The 22,513-nt window shown below is 41.6% G+C and overlaps 2 protein-coding genes across 2 annotated transcripts; one reads left to right on the top strand and one right to left on the bottom strand.

Annotated features, from left to right (window-relative positions):
- The first annotated feature begins 1,756 nt into the window (after window positions 1–1,756).
- On the top strand, window positions 1,757–15,877 carry LOC115576259 (tetratricopeptide repeat protein 39A). Its single transcript, XM_030408780.1, has 18 exons — window positions 1,757–2,139; window positions 3,676–3,780; window positions 4,272–4,403; window positions 4,709–4,767; window positions 6,465–6,532; window positions 6,754–6,818; window positions 8,787–8,886; window positions 8,988–9,053; window positions 9,143–9,251; window positions 9,364–9,431; window positions 10,783–10,842; window positions 11,086–11,247; window positions 11,347–11,438; window positions 12,229–12,349; window positions 12,441–12,552; window positions 12,671–12,785; window positions 13,803–13,919; window positions 15,006–15,877. Exons 1-18 carry the CDS (start codon window positions 2,105–2,107, stop codon window positions 15,112–15,114), a joined length of 1,695 nt encoding a protein of 564 aa, XP_030264640.1. The 5' UTR covers window positions 1,757–2,104; the 3' UTR covers window positions 15,115–15,877.
- Window positions 15,878–15,949: 72 nt separating this feature from the next.
- On the bottom strand, window positions 15,950–18,287 carry gadd45gip1 (growth arrest and DNA-damage-inducible, gamma interacting protein 1). Its single transcript, XM_030408782.1, has 2 exons — window positions 17,830–18,287; window positions 15,950–16,559 (listed from the first exon to the last, which is right to left on the bottom strand). The coding sequence occupies exons 1-2, from the start codon at window positions 18,228–18,230 to the stop codon at window positions 16,265–16,267; spliced, it is 696 nt and encodes a 231-aa protein (XP_030264642.1). The 5' UTR covers window positions 18,231–18,287; the 3' UTR covers window positions 15,950–16,264.
- Between the last annotated feature and the right edge of the window lie 4,226 nt (window positions 18,288–22,513).

Here is a 22,513-nt window from a genome sequence, read left to right as displayed (position 1 = left end):
TTATGTTTATGCATGCCAGTGGCACTAACAAGCATCACTAATTTTCGTTTCCGCATTTATGTTTTAAAAATGTCCATTTGAATAGCTTTTATACATGATTACATGCAATTGCATGAATTAGTATTGAATGCACAATAACAAGGTACATTTATACATGGCACTATAGGCACTATTTATACAATATATATAAGTAACGGGTCGCCGCTCTATCTCTCCATCAGTTTGGGGGTCCTTGGCCTGGAAAACATTGAAGACCCCTGGCTTAGGCAACACAGGCTGTTACCTGAAAACAAATACGGATACACCGCAACCTCTACAAAACTGTTCATATAAATACTTTATCCACACAAAGGCACAAACATCATAGGTCAGTTAACAGGCTCGACACCTCCAGGAGGACTCCCAATGACGTTCCAGTGCAGTATCACAGTCCCACCACAGGGAGGCGCTGCAGATCATCTGACAAACACAACCGCTCTGTTAGGCCTGACTACATCTGTGGACTGTCGCCTCTTGCCAGCACATAATGATATGGCAGGCAGGGCTAGCTGCTTAAATGCTAACTTCAGTAAACACCTCTGCAACACAATACAGATATGTCACTGTCATAATGCCTACAGTATAGTTTGTTCACATTCTGTTGGCGATTTTAGTTCATTTTTGGAATGAACTGGTTATATCATAATTTGCATTGCCCCTTTAATGTGAATCCCCTAAAATAATGTTTTTGATGGCAGAAAACATTTGTCATGTAGCCTACTTGTTGTTAATGAAATAATTTAATTCTTATTCATGGAGGAAAAAAAAATCTAGATGTGTGTAATGCACCACAACAACAGTAATAGTAGGCCTACAATAATCCTTTTTTTCATTTTACTACATCGTTAAATGTTGCAAAATCAAATTCAAATTGGAATTCAAACTGAGAATCTTAATATTCACAATTTTAATGAGGAAATAATACAAACGATGACATATTTTGTTTTCCCATCAGTGAATGAACGAGCTGTTCTCAGAGGAAAATAAGCTTCCCAGAACACTGTTTGAAGCTGGAAAGGTGGCAGGGTCCGCCAAATATTTAAAGTGAAACAGTATGACATTGTGTTGTTTAAGATCAGTTTGTTTATTCACTTTATTCAGTCATGACAACAAAGAGAGTTTGTTTATTTGGTTTGTTCGGGCATCAAGAAATCAGTCACTGCAGATATTTCTCTTCTAAATAAAATGTTTTCCCCCAAAACTACACAGTGCACCTTTAAAGGTCCAAAAAGTGATTCTGGAAAGTTGGCGGCTGAGTCTCATAAAACACTGACACTGTGTTGGTGGTTGGCCCGACCTACTAACCCAAAGCTCCAGTATCCGACCACCTGTGAATAAGACACTCAACCATCAATTATCTTACATATGTGAGAGGATGGACGCGTCTTTGCCACATAACATCCATGTTTTACACAAATGTGACCACAGCGCCCTCAAGTGGCTGCTGTTTCATACTACATGTGAGCAGACTGATGTAATGCGACAGCAGCACACATATTGACCTCCTCCTAGGTTTTGAATCAGCTGCGTCGTGGCACCAAAATACTTATTAATTTCTAATTATGACGACTTAACTTTATTTATTATCTACTTTTTGTTCCTTCTTTGTTGTGGCCGACATACATCTTGAAGTTCGACAATAAAACAGAATAAAGAAAAGTTATTCAGCAGTATTTGGTGGTTAACACCGGACACAATCACTTCGGCAGATCTTCCACATGAGGACTAAAGTGTTGGCTGCACCTGAGCCCGTGCTTCACACCGTAATGTGTGCGTGGCAGTGATGTCACAGAGGAGGAGTCAGGTGCGCCTCCGCCGCTCACTCGAGCTGCGGGATCCTGGCAGATGAACGCATGCCTTCACCACGGAGCGCTTTACGCGAACCCAACCGACGGGAAACTCTTCTTAGCCCCTGACGCCAACTTGTACGCATCTGGCCTCAGTTCGGCAGCGTTGGTTTTCTCGGTGTCGGCGGTGAATGCATCTTGATTTTTTTTTTTTTTTGTTGCTGCGAGTGCTGCTGAGCTCCTAACAGGTGTTGGGGCACACCGCCCGGGCAGAGAACATGTCCAATGGGAAAGGCGCAAATGCTGCACAAAAGTGAGTACAGGGCGGCTGGGAAAGTCGTTGACGCGCTGGAAGTTGGACTTCTGTCCCGGTTTCTTCGCTCTTTGGATCAGCTGGTTAAAACAAAGAGATGATTTACCTTCACCAGCATCAGGAAACGCCAATAGACCGTTTCAGTTTCCTTGATGTCTGCAAGTGTAGTTGGCTCTTTGTCCAGCAGTTGTCATAAAATAGCGCCAGATGACTTAAAAGTCTTGTGTTTTCCAGACAGGACGCGACCCAAGACGGCACCAGAGCCTCTGTTAAAGACAACACAAATCTAAACAAAATCCCCCCCCAATAAATGAATCACCAACAATTCGGTAATCGATTAATCGAAAAGTCACAATTCTCTGGTTCCAGCTTCTTAAATTTGTGATTATTTTTCAATCTTTTTGATTGTGGACTAAAGAAGACATATGAGGACGTCATCGTGGTTGACATTTTCCACCTTTTTCGGACATTTTTGAAGACCAAACAACTAATTGATGAATCGAGGAAACACTTAACAGATTGAAGCCCTGGCCAAAACATCAAATCGATTTTATTTTAGTTGATACCGATAATTACCTGCTTCTCACGGTCAGTACCGATAAGACAACTGATGATTTTTAACTTTTTCTTTTAATTGTACAAAGAAGTTCCAAACCTGTAGTTTCAGCACATCCGAGGGTGAGAAAGATGTATGATTTGACATTCCGTACTTTTTTTCTTCCCCTCCGTGTTTACTGGTGGATCGCAAACCAGCTTTCGAGGTACAGATCGTCGCCTACGGTATCAGAAATTGTAAACGCTGCTCTTGTTAAGACATTTAAAGCAGTTTTGCGGCATATGTAGGCTCCTTAAGACATCGGCTAGAACTTCAGCAGTACGGACAAATATCTGATATATAAATTTCCCATTATCGGGCCGATAATTTATTGATCCAGTGTGATGCGTCTCTACTGATGGCACTTCATTTTTGGTTCGTCTCGAGGACATGACCCCGCTGCTTCAGGATGTTTTTTAATGATGCTCTGTCGATAGTGGAACACTTTAAAGGTCCAGTGTGTGGGATTTAGTGGGGTCTTGCGGCAGGTTAGAGATTGCAACCAACTGAATACCCCTCCACCATACCTTGTGGTGTCCGCTAAAAATGCAGGAAACACAAATGGCCTCTTCTCTAGAGCAAGTGTTTGTTTTGTCCGTTCTTGTTAGGAAAGACACTTTAGGGTAACGAAGACACCAGGATTCTTAGTTTCAGGTGATTATACACTAATGAAAACATAACTCTGAGCATAACATTCCGTTTCTGACTAGAGAGCCTCCCACACACCCCCCTAGATTCTACACACTCGGCCTATACCTTCAGGCAGATTTGAGAGCACGTTTGCAGTGAAGCTATTCCCGGGGCACATGGACCCTGTGTGAAACTGTGCTGCTGTTGACTCTGCATCCCCTTCCAACCCCAGAGCGCGCCGCTAAGCCGCAGATTAGTGCATTTGCATTTTTTTGCTGTGTGCATGTGTTTACCCATGTCTTGTGTGGCAGCTCCTCACAGATGACGCTGAAAGAGTGTCTGGATGAGTGTATGGAGGCCCTGGATCTCTTCCTTAACAACCACTTCACCGAGAGCCTGGAGAGGCTGCGGCCAAGGTAACAGAGCAATCCTGAGCCCCCGGGGGGGGGAGTTTCACCCAGCTGTTACTGTACCAGTCTCAGTTTGTAGCACGCTGTGTACTTTTGTTTTAGAACTTTTCATAGCGGTGTGTTTTTAGCATGATGTCAGCAGTATTTGGCTTGGGGTGAAGCTTCCGTGGCGTGAACTGTGAAGTGGCGAGCTTCCTCTCGGCTCTGGTCGGCTTCAGCTCTCCAGGATATGAGGTGTTTGCTGAAGCTGACGCCCAGAGTCTGACTGATTCAACAGCCAACAGAGAAGGCAGCCCTGCAAAATAAACACTATGCACAAGACGGGCTGGGACAGCGGAGGAGATAGGGAGAATAAAGAGAAGCTGATATTTACTCTTATCTTTTCTCAACAGGAAAATGCGTAGGCCATACAGTAACTATCCTCAGAACGTCGGCTCTGTTTGCTCAGTGTATGATGTGTTTGATGTTGATCCCGCGTCTCCATGCTTCCTATTTAGAGTGAATGAGAGTATGTACCACGCTCTTATCTACGCCACGGTGCTGGAAATGCAGGCCATGATGACTTTCCAACCCGACGACATCAGCAACGCAGGAAATACCATGAAGAGCGCCCAAGAGGTCTGCCAGAGGTCAGGAAGTCACGAGACTGTAGCTCCCCCTCCCCTCCCCCGTCTTCACCTTTATTGTAACACCTTGCTTTATTATCTAATTCGCTGCTTGTTCTTCTTCCACGGCCTGCAAGCCATAAAGTTATAAGAGTGCATTTACATGGCCTGTTTCTGACCATAGTGCCAATTTGACTGCGTTTGCATGAAAGCTGCCATTAAAGGAGCTGCTAAGATAGCCGAGAGAAACGGACGATCCTCGCTGTGTGTCGGCAGGAATGCTGACACCCTGCCTGTTGTTGATACTGAATATTGTTTGGTGTTTTCAGGTTTCGACGGAAGTCCCCAGGTTTGACAAACAAGTCGGTAGGGGAATCACTCACTGAAGGTAAAAAGCTTGGGTGTCTCACTACATTTTGAATCCGTCCAAAAATAGTCAATGCAATTGGTAAAATGTGTAATTTGTATTTTATTTTCCTTTTTTTTTAAATGGGGTAACATGTATAATTCCAGCAACCTTTGCAGCACTTAGAACGTAAGCCTCAGAATTGTTTGCAGCTGTGTTCTTACATTGATGAAAGCCGCAGGAGCAATATATATGCCATTGTTTTGCGGGCCTTGGATGGAGAAATGCCATGTATAAATAGGCTGGGGGGGTTACTAATTGATGGTATGTTTTCAATTTACTTGAATTTTTCAGTAATCATTTTATCATTGGCACATTTAATTTATTTTAGAGTTTAAATTCTTTGTAAATTACCAAAAATATGAAATAAGTTAATACATGAATAAATATGACAGAATTATCACTGTAATATTGCATTTTATTGAACTACACAAGAGAAGAAAACACAACCATGCCAACATTTCGGCACTGAAATGTGCGTAAGAGTACTCCTGAGTGTTCGTAGGATTTGTTCTTGCCTAAGAAAAAATCCTAGATAAGAAAAAATTCATGAATGCCATAATCTTCGTAAAATCTTCGTAAGTGGGACTTAAGAACAAATTTGTTCGTAATAACGGTTCATGAATGAGGCCCAATGTTATTATTAGGCAGATGCATTTCGGCTTGTGGAGGTTTTACCTCATGCACCTTGGAAGTAGATGAAGTTGTGTCATGGTGCTGCTTTAGTTTTCCACCTGAATGCGTGCACACTGGCTTTCCGCTTCTCTTTTCTGTTTTTCCTCTCCTCTTGTCCAATAATGAATCAGTCGCGGATGACATCCATCTTCTGGAAGGACACAAGAAATTAAAAGTAGCCTATACAATGCTAAGATGGGTGGCTGCTAATGTACCTGGGCAACCAGCCCTAGCAAAACATATGTGTGGGAAACACTGCATTAGAATGCTAACATGCTCACAGTAAAAATGCTACGATTAGGCAGGTTTAAGGGCCCAATCCCAATGTTCACACTCACAGACTTTGAGGCACATTCCTGGTAAGTTAACAAGTGAATGAGGGCTCCCTTTAGGGATGTTAATACTATTTCGGCCCTTCGCAGACTCTGTCACTCAAACATTTACCAGGTGATGTTGGCTAAGTGCTCAGGACTTGGCCTTGTACCATGTTCACCATCTTAGTTTAGTTTGTTAGCATGCTAATATTTTCCAATGAGCACTTTAATCAAAATACAGCTGAAAAGGTGGGAATGTAATTTGTTTCGCAGTTATTTATTCATGAATTGTAATTTTTTTTAACTGATGATGGCCCCAAATGAAAGGTCAAGGGATCACCAGACAATAACAATCGAATTACAAGGTTATTCTGTATGAGGGACTGATGAGGTAGCAGCAAACGATTTAAACGCTTGAATAACTGATGCCTATTTTAGCAGGTGCAAGATCTAGTTTTGCATTTGCAAATGTCTGTATGTGTTTGCAAACAAGGCAGGAAAGGAGCAAATTAATAAACCTTGAAATCTGCTCATCAATGCAAATGGTCAGGTAAAAGGCAAGAAGGTAAAGAAGGCTGGAAGCACTTCTGTGGTATATCTACATGGATTTTATGCTTTACTGCTTGTTGACTCTGATCATTGTATGTTATTTATTACTCAACGTGTGTTTGTATGGATGTGTGTTTGCAGTGCAGCTTCATGCTGAAGTGTGTTACGCAGAGTGCCAACTCCAAAGAGCTGCTCTCACCTTCCTACAGGTGCAGTAGGCTTAACTGCTTTTTTTTAACCAACCACTGTATATCCTAAAATATCTGCGTGTGCTACATTACTGCCCAAAGTTTCCCCATTATCCAGGTTTTTAAGACTGTGTAATCATTTTAAATTTGTTGTATGCTATTGAAGTCTTATCCAAGTGCTCCAATTGCAATGTATACATTTCTCCTTTCTCCTTTCTTGATTAATGGTGTTTGTTTTGCAGGATGAGAACATGGTGAGTTTTATCAAAGGAGGGATCAAAGTACGAAACAGTTATCTAATTTACAAGTAAGTAATGGAAGAACAATTCAGTGAATGTCAGTGGAATGTATTGTTAATGAATAGTAAGAATGCATACACTATCTGAACAGTTAATGTCCACATTGCAGCTGTGGTTATTAAAGGGGCACTACACTGATTTCACTATTGAATTTCTCTTTACCCATATTGAGGAGAACTGCTAACCCAGTGAAAACAGTGGAGGGAACTTTCTAAAAGAAATAACCCAGATGAAGTCATAGGGATGTAATCTGAGTAAAACTGAATTGTTGAGCCAGTTGAGTAGGATAGTTTATAGTCCAAAAACCCATGAGCTGGTTAGTGTTTTGTACATCCAGTCCCATCGTCTCAAAACCGATTAGTCTTTTAAATTCGTTTTCAGTTAAATGCCTGAAATAAGATGTGTGGTTACCACAGGCTTAAGATATAAAATACCTCATTAAATGCCCCACAGTTGAATTATAAACGGCTTATGTTTCTTAAAAAAAATTGTTTTGCAAATAAGGCTAAATGAGACTACAGAGACATTAACCGCCATCACGCCGAACACGGAAAATCCTCTAGTCACTAGTGCATCTTTACAGGACTTCTTTACTCAGAAACTACTCTAACTCTTACTTTATGACTTGTAGATTTTACAGTTTACTGGTTACTGTGTAGTCAAGTGCTTAGTGGTGGTGACATTTAAGTCATGCGACCGCAATGAAGTCTGTTCATAGCCTAACAATGACTAATCACAGTAGTGGTTTTCATCCGTGAAGATTATCTTGCTGAATAAAACGTAGGTATCATTATTTTATGTTTGCCACGCAGCTTATATTAGGCGAAATTCAAGAATCCCACGGGCTTTTTGTCAAGGGAACCAGGGCCATGCTAACTTCCGGGTTAGCCTACAAAAATACATCATGCCTACACCACTCGATTGACCCCCTTTCACACGGTGCTCATTTTACTTTGACGTCGTGCTCAGGCTGGGAGGCTTGAATGCAGAGATAACAATATGCAGCTTTGTTCCCGGTTGCAGGTCATATAAACAATGGGAATCTGACAAATTGTTTTCAGTTCATTACATACTGGTTGAGTAGAAACGGAAAAAGCTATGAGACAATGGAAATCCGGGGGGAATTTGGGCCATATTTTGAGGTAAAACTACATTTTGATAACCTATTAGCTAACGTTAGCATTCAACCACTTCCTAGCTAACATAATGGTTTTATTACATCCAGTGTGTTTAACTTCCGGGCTTAGAGCAATGTGTCCATGATATGGGTTGACATTTTAGAACTAATTTATGCCTTTTCTATCGTATCATGCAACACTATGAAGCTGTAATGTTAGCTAGTGGTTGAATGCTAACGTAAGCTGTTGTCTAGCAGAAGCTAATGGGTCATCAAATATGCTGTTTCACCTTGAAAAATCCTAATCCTGAAGCCTCTCCAGATTTTCACTAGCCATTGTCTTTTCAGTTGCCGATCAATCTGGAAGCAGTGTAATGATAACGATTTGTTGGATTCCCTGTGATTATACAGCCCGCAATCTGGAGCAAAGCAGTACGACAGTTGAGTTTCCCACCCTGAGCGTGATGTCAGAAGAAAATGGCCACTGTGATGGTCAGTTACAGCATAACATAAAAGAAAGCATCCGCTACAAACTAGGAGTTAAAGCTTGGTATTTAAAAAAAAATATATGCCATTGAAAAAAATATGCTATTGAGTTGCATCATGGGAAATGTAGAATCAAGCGTTTGGAGTACAAGGGCTTAAAGTAAGGATATTTCAGCCTCTGCTGAACCCATTGTGTTCATTTTTTTTCATCAGTTTCTCACAACATTCCTGACTTTTTTTAAAGTGCAACCTTCAATTACTGGATTACCCCTTTAAGTTTTTTTGCATAGCTGCATGTTGCAATACACGGTATTGGGTTATTATGCTGAGCTGTGTTGTTAAACAATTGACATAGTTGCCTTTTATCATCTAGAGAACTGCACTCCCTCATAAAATCTCCAAACTGTCTCAAAGGACCCAGCCACATCCACTTAGAGGGAGGAATATCTTTTGGAATAGGGGCGTTTAATCTGGTACGTCACAAAAGGTTCCCAAAGCATCATCGGTTGACTTCATGTTGTGTGTTCATCATGTGTTTGTACCACACAGTTCATCAGGTCGTCTTTATTCACAGACACTCTCCTTATTTCCTCCACGGATACTCAAAGTTTTGGAGTTCGCAGGCTTCTCCGGAGACAAGGTGTGATGCATAGATTTCCTCCATTAGTCATTCACTCACAAACTTGCGCACTCATAGGTGTTTTTTCTGCACGTGTGGTCCCGTTTTAGGAATATGGTCTGTCGCTGCTGGATGAAGGTGCGACGGGGTTGAATCTGCGCTCCATGCTGTGTGCGCTGCTGCTGCTCTGCTACTACACCTTTCTCACGTTCATACTAGGTAGCGCTGTGCTCCCATCACACATTATAAAATAACTCGCCCACCTTTCACTGCCAGCAAGATTTATCTACAATATATCATATCCTCTCGTGTGTCTGTTCTATCCCCTCAGGGACAGGTGAGGGAGATGTGGCTGAGGCTGAACGACTGCTCAAACCTTTCCGGCTCCGATACCCGCGGGTGAGTGGCAATAAGGATTGTCTGTTTGCAGAAAAAAAAAATCACTTTCGTTTTTCTGTTTGCCATTCAGATGCAAATGTTGCCTCACCGGCTGATGTCATAAGCATAGCTACTTATTATCTTCAACAGATAATTCTGTCGGAGAAACTTATCGCAGAAACACATTTTCAGGTTCAAATGAAAGTTTATTTGTTTTATTATGTATTATAGTTTTAACAAATGACATGTGTCATAGTTCAGAATCTTGCAATTAGCATTTAGGATCTCTCTCTCCATTCACTACCATACAAAGGTTTTGGAGGGGCCTGACATAGGTTCTCTATGTTCCTAACAAAACATGCTATGGAGTTGCAGCGTGGGAAAGGTAGGATCCAGTTGTAACCATACCAGGCTCTGGATGTTTGGATATTGCGGCCTCTGATGAATTTTGATTTGTGTCTCTCACACGTAACACAAGTATACCACTGATCAGCCTCAACATTAAAAGCGCTGGCAGTCGATGTGAATGACATTGATCATCTCTTTACAATGCTTTCTTGATCAGTGAGTGATTCTTAAAAGGGGTTTAGATCATCCATCACTGGTGTCTTTAAAATCTGTCTGCCTACCTGAGTCGGACTTTATTTTGCGATGTCACCTTGGGTTCCACGTCTCAGCAATTAGTTTAAAGGGTAAAAGTTAGAACGACGTGATCACGACTGGGAGAAATGTTGGTCAAAAATACAATCCAAATTGTGATAAACCCGACTCAATCGATTTCCCCTCCGCTCTTGCCAGTTCTTCATTCAATCTTCTCTTTTCACTGACTGCCACCCTTAATGTCTTCACGCCATTGTTCTTTTAATTGCTCTATTGTTGCACTACTTGCTGTACGTCAGCACCTTCTTACGAATGCCTCCTTCCACTCGCGTCGTTTTTTCTTTTCTCTCTATCGGCCAGTCACACACTCAGAATCCTCCCCACCCTGATTACCTCCGTCCGATACTCCACCCTCCACCCACACAGTCCCCCTCTGCACCATGAATCCCTACACCATCTCGCCCGTACTTTAAGTGCGCTCACACACCTTTGTGTTCACTCCTGCCACTCCAGCTGACTCACATTCTTGTAAATTCCCAATCCCTGTCTCCACTCCACCTTTTATCTACATGCCTGCCCATCCCAGAGAGCAAACTCAAAGCTGTGACACAATGTGTACCAAGCCAAAAATGGAAATGCCTCGGTTAAACACGGCCAAGAGTGATTGCTATACAGTAGGTCTGCCTGCAGATGGATGTCAGTTCAACACAGATTAGATTTAAGTGCATTGCTGAGCAATGCTGTTGGCTGATGACTTTTCTCTTCTGTCCAGGGAGCAATCTTCCTCTTCTTTGCGGGCAGGACTGAAGAGATCAAGGGGAACATTGATGAGGTGTGTTTCATAAAATGTGTCTCGAAAGAATGACAGCTATATTTTCTTCTCACAAACATTAAATACATGTAAGTGACTGCATATTTTCTCGGGAGTGATGCATGAACACACTGTTACCATGTTTTTGGCTGTGAGCGACAAAGGAATAGAGCCCAATGTCAATATTTAATGCAAATATACCACAAATATAATTTTATACATTTTTTTATTGTGCCATTTAATGTGATCTCACTGTGCTACCAGGCCGTGGCACTATTTGAGGATGGCTGCAAGGCCCAGCAGGCGTGGAAGCAGTTCCACCACATGTGCTACTGGGAGCTGATGTGGTGCTTCACCTACAAGCGAGCCTGGAAAATGGCGTACTTCTACGCAGACCTGCTGAGCCAGGAGAGCCTCTGGTCCAAGGTACACAGTTCAGTTGGATGATCTCTCAGTGTAATATTGTGCGTTGCGCTTACAAACATCTTGGGACGTACAATGACTGAATCTCATTCTCTCTGTCAGGCCATGTATGTTTACATGAAAGCTGCTTACCTCAGCATGCTGCCTAAAGATGAGGCCAGGCCCTTTGGGGAGGACGAGGTGGAGCTCTTCAGGTAGACACACAGACACTGTGATTGCTCTGTGTTTCAACCCAGAAGCAAACTACTGTTGTCCCAAGACTCTGACATACTTGTATTTCAAGGAACTGTGAGTGATAATGTTGTACATGTCTGTGTACGTTGTGTGAACCCAAAGGTTGCAAGTGAATATGATCAGTAGATCAAGGCCAAATCTTTTTGCCAAAACTGAAATCACTTCTTGAAGATCTTTCAAAAGTTCCACTTCCCCCCCAACTGTTCTCAAAATAGAAAGCAGGTTGACCAAATGCAGTTCTTTTGGACTTTGGTACCCAGTCGAGCCCCAATAGATGCTCTAGTCCTTCCAACACAGCCACAGCTGAGATGGTAGGAGGTGAAGGTGAAGCTCAAACATCCAAGTGAATAAACTTGTCTGGGTTCACTCTCGCTGTTCTACTCAGCCTCGTTTTCGGCGAGATAACTACTTGCCCAGCACCAAGTTGCACAGACGAAGCTAGCTGGTGAACCTTTAGCAGCTACAGCACCGGATATTTCCCTCAGGAGGGAGTGGAGACTGAAACATGGTAAAAAGAGGGTGAATATTGGACAAATGAATGGCAGTGATGCTCGGTAACTGCTGGATGCATTGGCTAACATGTTCAGTGTAAGGTGACAATATGTCACTTTTGTGTTCACAGCCTTTTACAGCCCCAAGTGGCCAAAAGAATAGGCCCTATAAATGCAGGTATAAAAGCGAGCACTGTCACTGATTCAGACCCTGTTACTTCTTTCCTAACATGTCTTCATTATTTCCATGTGTCTTTAGGAAAGTGCCCACCTTCAAACAGAAGATAGCAGGGAAGTCTCCCCCGACTGAGAAGTTTGCCATCCGTAAAGCCAGACGCTACAAGGCTCCCTCCCCGATCAAGCTACCCGTGCCAGTGCTGGTAAAGCTCTACACACACGCACAAAAACTTCACACAGCAGGCAGTATGTTTGACTCGGAGCCGTCACACAGTAATCCCTGTTTGATCGCAGGAGATGATGTACATGTGGAACGGTTTCAGTATGATCAGCAAACGGCCCGAGCTGACCGAAGGCATGATGCAGACTTTGACAGAGGCGGAGCGCACCCTGCTCGAGTCTCCCGGTAATACGACTTGTCTCAAAACAACACAAGCCAGAACAAAACACTCTCATCTTAATCTATAACTGTAAGTAAAGTGAGATCACGCGACACATCTGTGTGTCTGCTCCCTCCTCTGCAGCGAATGAATATTCGGCGGATGATCGCTGTCTGATCCACCTGCTGAAGGGTCTGTGTTTGAAGAACCAGGGTCTCCTCCAGGCCGCTGAGGAATGCTTCAACAAAGTGTTTTCCAGGTGAGCTCCGGTCAGAGATATGGAATCCAATCATTGTGACTCGGGGCCCAAGTCAACTCGAGTCACTGGACACAATTTTGTGGCAGTATGGATAAACACACACTTGCCCACATGTCATGTTAAATTAGAGCCAGAAGATGAGTTGAAGGGTAACCCCATAATTTCTTAAAATTAACGTGTGTTTACAGGTCATGGGTGAATACTACAGCATATGTGGAAAAAGTAGTATTAAGCCTTTTGTAACTACAGAGGAAGCTGCATGTAATCTGATGCATTGCCTCCAGTGATGTCACTGTGAAGCTTAGTTGCATTGTGGGTGATGTAGTTAGCAGGTTTTGAAAATCAAATGCACTCCTATAACACTGTTGGACTCGATATGGAAAGTTTAAAAAAAAAAAATGATGCAGCAGAACCGGCGACACAACCGCATTCCAAGAACTGCCACCTATATTACCCAGAATGCAACTTAGCTGCTGAGTGACATCACTGTGGTCAATTTTTTCAGGTTACATGCAGCCTTCTCTGCTTATAGAATATTTCTTTAAGACACTGACTGGCTCGATCATTAAGTTGGAAAAAAATATCCTTTTTTTGTGATAAGAAAAATTCTTGATTGTACAAGACTGTTTAGTTAGAACCTCTTTATTTTACACAGAATAAAACTATATTCAAAAAATGCAAATGTGCTAAAAGAAACCACACATACAGCGATTCAAAACAAACGTTAGGCATTATATACAATATTGTGTCGTGTTGTTTTCTCACGTCTTACCTGAGCTGGGAGTGTTGACAGTGTGATGTTGTCTCAGCAATTCAATCCTCCTTGCTAAACCCATCGGGCCAGAGTTAATATTTACATAGCAGTAAAGACTGATGTTACTTGAGTCACTTTAGAAACAACCATTATAAACAGGTGTACTGAGGATGTCACAGTATACTACAGAGTATTGACTAAACGTATGTGTCAGCTGTAACTGAATGCGACCGTGACATTGAATCCTTTCTGTGTGTGCTCAGTGAAAAGAAGATCAGGTTCGACCACTACCTGGTGCCCAACTCTCTGGTGGAGCTCAGCCTGCTCTTCATAGATCAAGGCAGAAGGGACGAGGCTATTAAACTACTGCACAAGGCCAAGTGAGTTACTCCTTTATAACAGCTGCACTGATGCATTGATGTACTCTGGCACATGCACCATTTGGATGGACACCAATTGTCTGCATGGATTATTGTGATTGTACACAGATATTGTGGAAATATAAAACAATAACAGTTAATAATGCAGGCAAATGATTAAATATGTGTTTTGCATTTCCCTGAGCTTCAGAAGAAATCTAAGCTATTATTCAGCCGCCTTTTAACTGAACTAGACGACAAATTGTACCTCACACAGCAGGATATGTTCGGTTTCTCTTGTCTCTTGTTTGAGCTAACAATGGGTACATTTACTGAAGAACTGTAATAGTACTATTTCAGACTCCATTTATAAATATTAGCTACAGTTGCTCTCTGTTAGCAGCACATAGACGGAGTCCTTGGCAAAGAAAGCCACAATCCAATACGTTATTAAATAAATTTTAAATAAATAAATTGCTACACATTGTTAAATAGGGGCCCTTTAATTCGATTATTGCTGCTTTTTTTATGCTACTAGCTAAAGTTGCTGGTTACTTCTCAAATAAATATAATCAACTTCTAATATAAAAATAAAATTGCTGCTAGTTTTGTTTTCTTATCTACGTAGGATTTTGAAAACCGCACTCCTCTTCCCCACGAGTAGCTTCTCTTATTAGAAACTTTTGGAGTGAACAATGAATCACTTAGTTTGGCTAAAATGTAATGTGACAATGAATGAACAGAAGTGTGCAGGAGGTTTTGTCTCTCCCGTACAGGAACACTAGAGGTCACTCTCTCCCTGTCACATATACTGTCGGTCTGAAAGGCTGTACTTTTATTTTCACTGCACATAATCAGATGTCAACACTCAGCTCCCTTTGGATCTAAATGGAGAATCAATTAACAAAACACGAAATCTGAACGATACAATTTAAAACGTTCAACGCAAATGAAATGCAATCGCGCGTTTGTGACGGTTTACATGTGGATGGTGTTGAGAAGCCGTCATCTTGGCAGTCTGTGCAGACCAATGCTAGCGCATTTGCTCCAGCGCACCTCCTCCCCCTTTTTCACACTTCAACCGTCTCTGTTGTTTTTGACTTGTAGACACAACTACAAAGAATACTCGATGGAGTCCCGTACACAGTTCCGGATACACGCTGCTCTGGCCAAACTCAAGGCTGACCCCGGTGAAGAGGAGGACACTCATCTCTAGGAAGACGTTTCTTCATAAAGGACTCCGTTTCCACTTACAGTTACAGCTGTTTAATCCGGACAGCTTTTAACTTAAATCCATTTTCATCAAGTAAATACCGGGTATTTTATCACTGTGTTCAGGTTTGTCTGTTTTAGGGGTTTGTGTCACAGTCAACACCAACATATCACTGGACAAACCTGTCAGAATACTAACAAGAGCCCGCCCTGTTCTACACTGGCTTCAAACAGTCAAGTGGAGCTTGGCGTTTTAAGCTGAGGGACATTGTACAGATGGGAGACATTTTATTTTATGGCAATTGTTTTTATTGTTTACATCACAAATTAAAGAACACTGAGTTTTAATCAACAAGTGATTGAAAGCCGCTATAAATAACAAATGTAAGAAATGTCATGACTTCATGAAATGTATAGTAATTACTGTGTGATTATAACATGATTAACTTAAGGATAATATGCTGTTTTTGGATGATGACAACATTTTGAAAAACCTTATTCAGAAAACCGTTAACTGGCTCGAAGAAATGTAAGATCCACATTTAGCAGCCAGTACTATGTGCAGCCTCAGTCATGCATTTGTCCCGTTGTGTGTGGTGGCGATGCTACGGGAGGCCGAAGAGGTGAAATCAACTGTTTACTGCTGTCCTAAGCTCACTTTCATTGTGAGTGCTATTGAATTAATCAGATTCAGTCTTGGGGCAGATCTGGAATATGTGCACTTTGCATAAACGTATTTTTGCACAAATAAATTCTACATATGGTCATCTGTGATTTTTCTTATATTACACCAAAATGTTTCAGTATTTATCTTCCTCCTGAAAATATTTCCGAGAGAATGCAGTCTGTACATGGGTGAATTTATTTCAGCGACAGTTAAATACATGAAGAAGTCATTAATAATAATAGTTTAACAAACGGGGGATACAACTCTGGATGAAGGTTTTTACCAAAGAAAACAAACCAGGGACATTTCTTAAATCCAGATAATAACAGATGTGGTCGGTTACGCAAAACATGGAGCAAACAGTTATTTGGATACTATCGAACAACTGTCTCATTGATTTGTGTTGTGCAGAACGCTTCCCATCCCATGAAATACAGTTCGCCGAAGGCCCGACAGTTATTTATGTCTGAAATGACTCAGTCCAAGACTATGAGGCAGCAGCAGCAGGAGGTGTGACAGGGGCTGCCGCCTGCTCCTCTTTCAGTCTGCGTTTCATCAATTTCTTCTTCTTCTTCTCTTCCTTTTCTATTTCAGCAACCATTTCCAAGAACTTGGGGCTGCGGGGGTCCACTGCAAAGCCAAATCGCTCTCTGGCCTCTGCCAGCAGCCTTGTACGCTGGGCTTTCTCCTCCTTTAGCTTTCTCTTGCTTTCGTGCTTTTCTCTGTGCCAGTCAGCTATCATCTTGGGCATTTTGGCCATGTTGGCTGCTATGATTTTCTCTCTGCGATGGAAAATGAAAAGATTAGTATAACAGATGTTAATGTGGTGCATGATGCATAGTTGCTTGATTGGCTGGTCTGTTTAGATTATGTCTCGACAACACTGGATTGCTACGGCAACTATGGATGTGAAATTTGATACAGTTCGTGTTTGTCACATGATGACTTGCAATTACTTTGATTCCCCGACTCGTCCTCTAGCTTGTGTTCTTATTGGGATCTCTTAGCTTTGTCCATATTGAAATCACAATAGAAAACATCATCTGATACCACGTATAAACACCCACCTACTTTTATGTAATTACTTTTGGTTTATGTATTTACGGGACAGTACACATTAATCAACACTGATCCATGAAAATTTGATTGGGTTTATTTTGATAGCTAATTTCTCACAATTCAATGAACTTAGTTTATACAACCCAAATTCCCAATCACACTGCATCAGTGGTCTTTACAGTGGGAAAAATCGTCTGGTTGCAGCTTCTCATTTGTAATGTTTTGCTGCTGTTCTGTTTAGTTTCAGCTTAACTGAATATCTTTGGGCCTTGGACACAGAGACAAGACATGTGAAGGCACCACTGTGGATTTTGAGAAACTGTGGCGTTCACTTTTCACTATTTTAGTGTACATGATTCACTAAAACAATCTGCAGACGAATCAGTTCTCAAAATAATAGATGCAGCCCTACACATGTACATGCTATGTACAAATGCAGCCACATTAACAACCGATTTTACAATTGGGATATTTTCTAGTTGCATTATGGGAAATGTAGGATTCAGCATCTTTTAAACTTGATCCAAGCAAGAGACTAACAGTCAGGGCCATATCTGCCTCTGTGCTCCAACTTGAACCTATTTTACTGTTCAATACTAAATTTGTGCCCCTTTAATTGTTTCTTTTTCCAATACATTTTATTTCTAATTAAGTTTTGAATAATCCAAAAAATCAGGGTAAATGTTACTCTGCCTGTAATTGACTTTTTATTATTTTGCTCTCATGTACTGTCCTTCACCATCAGGTGGTGTTAATGGCTTTAATGTTGTGGATAAATGATCTGTCTGTGTTAGCTGCTGGCTGTGTTCTGTGTTCCTGTATTCTTTTTACCTCAGTCCGCGCCATATATTTACCTTTAAATAACAACCATAATACATTATTACTACACCATTCCGGACAATATTCGTGATAGCACAAAACTGACCTGTAAACACACCAGGACAGCTGTCCGATAATTGACGCACTGGTGTTAGCCACAGTAGCAGTACTTACTTCGCCAAACGTTTTTCGGTTTCCAGCTTCTCCCTGGCCTCGATGTTCTTCTGCATCACCTCTAACGGAGGGTGCCACTCATTTTCCTCCGCGATAATCTTGTCCAGCTCCTCATGGCTGGGCCACAGAGACGCGGGATCGACGCCCGACGCCGAGCCGTACCGACCGAACAGCTTCCTGTCATACCGGGCCGTCTTCTGCCACTCCGGCGTCTCCTCGCTGTCCTTGTCCGGGATGTACGGCTCTCTGAGGTTCAGCTTTAAAGGTCTGGGGTTGTAGGACGCTGTCTGCAACAGAAGGCCATTCCGACAGCTCGCAGAAAGTACGGTTTTTGGAGACGAAATCCCCGTTAACGACCTACACAACACTGCCGTCCTCCTGCACAGCATGGACGCCGCCATGTTTCTTCCTCGACGAGAAGGACCCGGGGAACAGACAGAGGTGTCCACAGCAGTGCCTGTTCACCACGGCAGACGGACGGTATAGTATAGTTTGAAATGTTTATACCTACATTAAGGCCATATTGTTGGACATGTATGTAAATGTATATATATATACCATACTCATACACGTATTTTCTTAAAAAGGTGGCAGTGGTATTTACAGTAAAAAGCAGCATGAATTTAGGGAGAAAGTAGTTCTGAAACGATTATCCTTCATTATGAACGAGATACAAATATAATTGTACAACACATGTTTCCAACCATTTTCGAATCCTAGCTGCTCAACTGTGAGGATTTTTTTAGTTTAATGCAAATTGACAGTCAAAAAGACTTTGCTATTCGGAGACTTTACCTTGGTAAATTTAAATTGTCTCCTGACATTCATAGTAGAGCCTAACCTATGTTAGGGATTTTTAAAAGCCCCATATGGACATATCGGCTGATGACCACACTTGCTTGGCAATGATCCTTCATACGACATTATCATACAGTTGTGAGAGAGATATGTAAGGGAGGCAGGATATTTGAGTTTGACAATAAACTTCACTGTACACCCTATTATGCATCATAATCTCTCCATTTAAAAAAAAAGAGAGAGAAGTTTTCATATTTGGCAACACATATGCCTATGACGATATATCTGAGATTGGTCAGATTTGCAGCCAATAATATTGGTCACCTGACATGTCCCCTCTGATTTATAAACGAAGGATTAATTGTCAAGATATTTGACAGATGACTCGATAATAAGTCTCTTGGGTTGCAGTTCTAGTAGAAGGAAATGGCATGAACACAGAAATCAGGGAGAGTACACGCAAAAGTGCAAGATGGGAAATAATGCTTGAGTTAAAGCAGATATGGAAGTTAAAACGTTTAACCCCTAAGGTGCCTAGATGTGGGGGATAAATCATATGCTGTATTTTCTGCCGAAACTGAACAAACGCTTGCATAAGTTTCAGACATTTTCAGTTATGAGAATGTATTTTTCTCCTGTATACCCGGAGTCTGTGCTGGGAATTGTGATGGCCAGATGTCAAAAGGTCCATAGCTGGTGAATTAATCCCTTTCACAGGCACTCTCATTGACTTTCGGGAGTTAAGTTCAGTCTGGATGTTTCTCACTAAACATCTCTGCTGAGTTGGAAGACTTTGTGAGCAGGTGGGCCGTGGCCAGAGCACCAGAGCAAGAAGGGGAGCTGAGGCTCCTTTAACACCTTCTTTGAACACTGAAGGACCACTGGGCAGGGAAATAAACCTTCTTTGAAAGAGAGGATCTTTTGTTTTAACCTCCTGAGCTCCACCTCCTCCTTCCTCCACCCTCCCTCAACTTTTACATTTGATTTCTTTTCAAGAAGCGGAGATAGAACAAATGGGGTTGCTCTGGAGTGCAGCACTTACAGACACAGATGTCATCGCTTTTGTGTCGTGGGAGCGCGCAGAGCTCTCCATCGTCATTAAAGATTTAGGGTTCCCATGGCAGGGGTAGCACTAGGCTGGAGGTGGGGGTGGGCATGACAGAGGCTTAATTTGGCTTAGGAGCGATCTGGTGCCAAGCCCGGGGCTTTGGGGATCACATCAACGTCAGTCACAGGGAAATAGGCTTGTTAGCAGTTAGACGATAAGGCGATGGTGGCAAGATGACAGGTCTATTTCTGAGTGAGCGTGCGAGTAGGAGGGATGGGTGGTGTATTAATACATGTTTAGGGAAGTTATTTGGAACACGCTCACCTGAATTAGGACTCCTGAAATTGGATCAGCTTTTTTAAGGATGGATATAATTTGTATAGAGCAGTGCATTTGTACTGAATGCGATGAGCTGCAGCGGGTGTACGCTGGGAAGTTGTGGTGTTGAACAAGCGCAGAAGAAGCCTCCTGTCTCCACTGTAGGTCCCATATGCAAGACCACAGCTGGTCACTGAAGACAAATCTCTCAGTAGACCTTGGTCAGGGTTGTGTTGGGCCCACCCCCCCCCCCCAAAAAAAAAAACCTGTAACACATGATGGTAAACAGCTATTCCAACAGTTCAGGTGCTAACCCTCGAAGTATCCGATCTTACAAGAGCAACTTGATGTGGTAACTGTTTTCTATAACAACAGAGCAGCTGAGTATGTCAAAGACCACCTTTGTAGCGTGTAGGGAAGCTCACGGACGGCAGACAAGAGCTGGTGCCGTCAACTTAGGTACGCTGAGCTACATTGGTACCTGATTTTTGGAATGAGTTACCCTTGAAGATACAAATAAGACAAGTAACCATCACAGTTTTAAAAGAAGGCGTTTTGGTAAGACTTTATAACAGTGATCATTAATAATTGACACATTCATGGTTAATTAAATTTGAGTCAACAGTTATTTTGCTGTTAACGGACAATAAAAGCTTTATAAACCATCTCTAAGTCATTTTAAAGGTGTATAAACATTAGTTACAATGTTGTAGTGGGCCGTCCATGTAATGTTTATAGATGAACTGCTTAACAAATGGTTTGTAAAGCGTTTAATTGTTTGTATAACTAAAGTTTAATTAACTATGAATTTACTGTTTATAAATGATGGTTATCATAAAGTGTTAGAGAGTTTTATTAAAAGGGGGAAACTCTGTGTTGGTCATGTTATAGTTTAAATTAATTTATTGGCTGTGTGTTGATTAATGTGTTAAATATGTATAATATCACGTTTGTTAGGTAGTCGTATCACAGTCACCCTGCATCTTCTGAAACACCTCTCAGATTTGAAAGAGTCATCTACAGCTGAAATTATTAATTGATTAATTGTTCAACAAAAAATGTATCTAAAAATCTTTTGATACAGCATGAATCGTTTATTTAATTTCCGCACATGTGCCAATACACAATGTGTGGATGTGCTGCACTTTTGAACATGCAATTGTAATTTTAAGTATCTCAAATTATACGCTGAAAAATGTTTAATTCACCCTTGGCTCGAGGGAGCGTCTTCAGACATTTCATTGACCAACTGAATAGCTCACCAGGAAACGATGGGCAGGTTACAACAATTGTTATTTAGAGCCGTTATGCAATCTTTGAATCTCCTGGTCCTGTGTGCTTTAATGTGCCATCTTCTAATAATAAACTAAAGACACCTTAATTGAATGAAATCACCATTAGTGGCCATCGCCGTCTCTGGGGTATCTAATTAAATTTTAACCGCCTCCGCATTCTCACAAACACATGCAAAATTCATGCTTAAATGACTGGAACTGTAGTCGCATGTCAGTGACCTTTGCCTCACTGCACTCATTTAATCCTGTTATTACAGTTCATGGTTTTTTACAAGTGGTGCCCCCGTGCAGCTGCGCTTAAGTAGGGTGGCATGCACAAATCGCTGTTTTAGCCTCTGTGAACTCGGTAAGGAACTGCACCAAAAAGTCTTGGACATACTTTTAATAAACTGTTATGTGATCAATACTTATTATTAAGCATTTTTAATTATGTTATTTTAAAAAAAAAAAAAATCCAAACACATTCTCTCTCTCTAGCTTTTTCTCGCTCTCTTTCTCTCTTTCTCAAACACTGCACATTGACTAATAAAAGTCTTCTGACATGGTTTTTACACACACACACACACGCACACGCACGCACGCACGCCGAGCGAAGGCTTGGTGTTGTCTTTCCTGTGAAGCAATTTGCCAAGCCCGTGTTACTATTTGTTGACACAAAGAAGAAATCATAATAAATTGAGTCTAAATGAACCACTCTTTTGTTGGCCTTCAACAATGACAGGGTTTTACTCAGAAACTTGGCACCAAGAATTCCATTTGTCAGCATTTCCCCAGAACAAGGGATGAGGACAAAATCCAAATAAAAGAGAGCTGAGCCCCAAAATATCTCCATTTCCCGGTAATGACATCAGACTGTGGCTTTACTGCTCAAAGTAAGAGAAAAAAGGACCAGAAAAAAAAAAAAAAAAAAAGAGCCTCGTTGGTAAGACGAGTCCCTGCAGGGCTGATGATAAATTACAGCTTTCCACAGAAATCACACAGAAATGAATAATCCAAAGGTAACTAATGTTATCCTTGGCAACATGGATAACATTTCACATAGATAACTTAAGCTTCCTCCCCTGACATGAACACTCTGCACATTTGTATGGCTTTACTGATTCTTCAGTTTGTTGTTTCCAAGAAGGCCATCGTGCTCACGACCAAGCAGAAAGGACTGGAGTCATGTGCGGTTTATTTTTTTATTATTATTATTTTTTTTTTACTGGAGCGTAAGTCATGCCTG

Source organism: Sparus aurata, chromosome 23, assembly GCF_900880675.1.
Source record: "Sparus aurata chromosome 23, fSpaAur1.1, whole genome shotgun sequence".
Classification (NCBI taxonomy): Eukaryota; Metazoa; Chordata; class Actinopteri; order Spariformes; family Sparidae; genus Sparus; species Sparus aurata.
This window is presented reverse-complemented; position numbering and strand designations above follow the sequence as displayed.

What these genes read in the sequence shown, in the direction of transcription:
- LOC115576259 (XM_030408780.1), top strand. Translation starts at nt 2,105, where the DNA reads ATGTCCAATGGGAAAGGCGCAAATGCTGCACAAAA. An exon ending in GAATAGGGGCGTTTAATCTG is followed by an intron (nt 8,887 to 8,987) that starts GTACGTCACAAA and finishes CTTTATTCACAG; the next exon opens with ACACTCTCCTTATTTCCTCC. An exon ending in AGGAGAGCCTCTGGTCCAAG is followed by an intron (nt 11,248 to 11,346) that starts GTACACAGTTCA and finishes TCTCTCTGTCAG; the next exon opens with GCCATGTATGTTTACATGAA.
- gadd45gip1 (XM_030408782.1), bottom strand. Translation starts at nt 18,230, where the DNA reads ATGGCGGCGTCCATGCTGTGCAGGAGGACGGCAGTGTTGTGTAGGTCG. An exon ending in ACCGAAAAACGTTTGGCGAA is followed by an intron (nt 16,560 to 17,829) that starts GTAAGTACTGCT and finishes TTTCCATCGCAG; the next exon opens with AGAGAAAATCATAGCAGCCA.